Raw genomic sequence first — 1,689 nt, 5'->3', positions numbered from 1 at the left:
AAAAAAAAAAAAAAAGAGAGAGACTGAAGGATAGAGGAAGAGTCTGGTATATCTGCTGCAGGTCAGTCACATTATATTATACAGAGATGATCGCATCAGCCAAGCTTTTTACAGCGGTAGTTTGACATCTTTCCCCACAAATTCTTAAAGAGACTAAACTTCCTTAGAATGCATCTAAATATGCAGGTTTGGTGTTGGGCCATACGTAACAGTTCAGCAAAAAAAAAAAAGAGTTAAATGTGGATAGACCATGGCACCCAAGCATTTTAAAGGAAAAAAAAAAGAAAAAGAGAATCAAAAGTATGAGGAAATTTCAAGTGAAACGAAGGGGACTGGTTCTACAGCAACCAGCTGCTGAGGGGTGGCTAGTACCATCTATAATGTTCTTCAAGACACATCTGAAAATAAAGAGAAGACAATAATCAGAATTTGGACAAACAAGTTACAACTGAAATCAGTGAAACAGAGTTGTTATACTGAAACAAAATGTTAATGGATTGCTAAAAGAGGAACTTAATATACTTACAGCTTGCAGGCCTGGCACCATATCTTCGCATAATCTGATCCTGTGTGAATTTCACAAAGGACTCATATTGTTCTTCAGGTAAAAAGGAAGAAAAACAGCACATTAAGAACACAATTCAGTCATAAACTGATATAAAACCAGAAAACCTGAGAATGAATGAATAAATAAAAATTCACTTATTTTTTCTTGCTTCTGAGAATGGCATGAACTCAAAGCTAATACACAACTGTGTGGAATCCGCAATGTTGTACCTGCAAGCTTTGTGTTCAGTATCTGTTCGTACTCTTCGCGCATCTTTTCCTCATGATCTTTGATAAGGCGCTCGCACAAATAGCCAACCTGCCTCAGCGTGAACAGTGGCTGATCCTTCTTCAATGATGAGGCACCTAAAAACATGCATACAGATCTTAATATCCATCCTTCATCCATCATGTCACTTTATTTTCAAAATGACAAAATGGCTACACTACCGTTCAAAAGATTTACGTCTTTGTAAGAAGTCTCTTATGCTCACCAAGGCAGTATTTGATCCAAAATACTGTAAAGCAGTAATACTATGAAAAATTATTACAATTGAAAACTTTTGATATGTAATTTATTCCCGTGATGGCAAAGCTGAATGTATAGAAAGCACTAATATTCTGGTTTGTTGCTCAAGTAACATTTCTTATGATTAATGTTAAACAATTTTTCTGTGTAATATTTTTGTGGTCATTGTTAAAATAGAAAGTTCAAAAGAACAGCATCTATTTGAAATAAAAATATTTTGTAACATTATAAATGATCAAAAGTGACAGCAAAGACAAATGTAATGCATCCTTGCTGTATAAAAGAATTCATTTTTAAAAAATTTAACAGTAGTGTACATATAGAAACGCTTGAGCCAAGTTCTACAAATGCGCATGGATCACTTTTTACTAGTGCCGTGTTCGATACATCGATAAGACGATGTATCGTCACAGAGATTTGACGATACGAGTATCGATACAGCTGTCTCAGCATCGATATTGTGGCACGTGTGCAGCAGTGGACCGCGCTTAATTTGAATACAAGAACACAGTTTAAAATGGAGTAGAAAGTTGCGAGGTTTCTAAAAAAAATAATGAATAGAGCATAATATATAGGCTACAACAAGGTTTAATCTGGCCGCAGAGGAACACAAC

The 1,689-nt window shown here is 35.3% G+C and overlaps 1 protein-coding gene across 1 annotated transcript in view; it reads right to left on the bottom strand.

Moving 5' to 3' along the window:
- akirin1 (akirin 1) overlaps window positions 1-1,689 on the bottom strand; it is a 15,393-nt gene continuing 13,704 nt past the window's right edge. Inside the window, exons 3-5 of the mRNA XM_016523466.1 lie at window positions 778-912; window positions 527-598; window positions 1-398 (exon numbers count right to left, since the gene is read on the bottom strand). Of these exons, the coding sequence (XP_016378952.1) occupies window positions 388-398; window positions 527-598; window positions 778-912 (218 nt within the window). The 3' untranslated portion in view covers window positions 1-387. The remainder of the gene's footprint in view (window positions 399-526; window positions 599-777; window positions 913-1,689) is intronic.

Source organism: Sinocyclocheilus rhinocerous, unplaced genomic scaffold, assembly GCF_001515625.1.
Source record: "Sinocyclocheilus rhinocerous isolate Xijiao unplaced genomic scaffold, SAMN03320098_v1.1 scaffold300, whole genome shotgun sequence".
NCBI lineage: Eukaryota > Metazoa > Chordata > Actinopteri > Cypriniformes > Cyprinidae > Sinocyclocheilus > Sinocyclocheilus rhinocerous.
The sequence above is the reverse complement of the archived record's forward strand: the minus strand, read 5'-3'. Positions and strand labels throughout refer to the sequence as shown.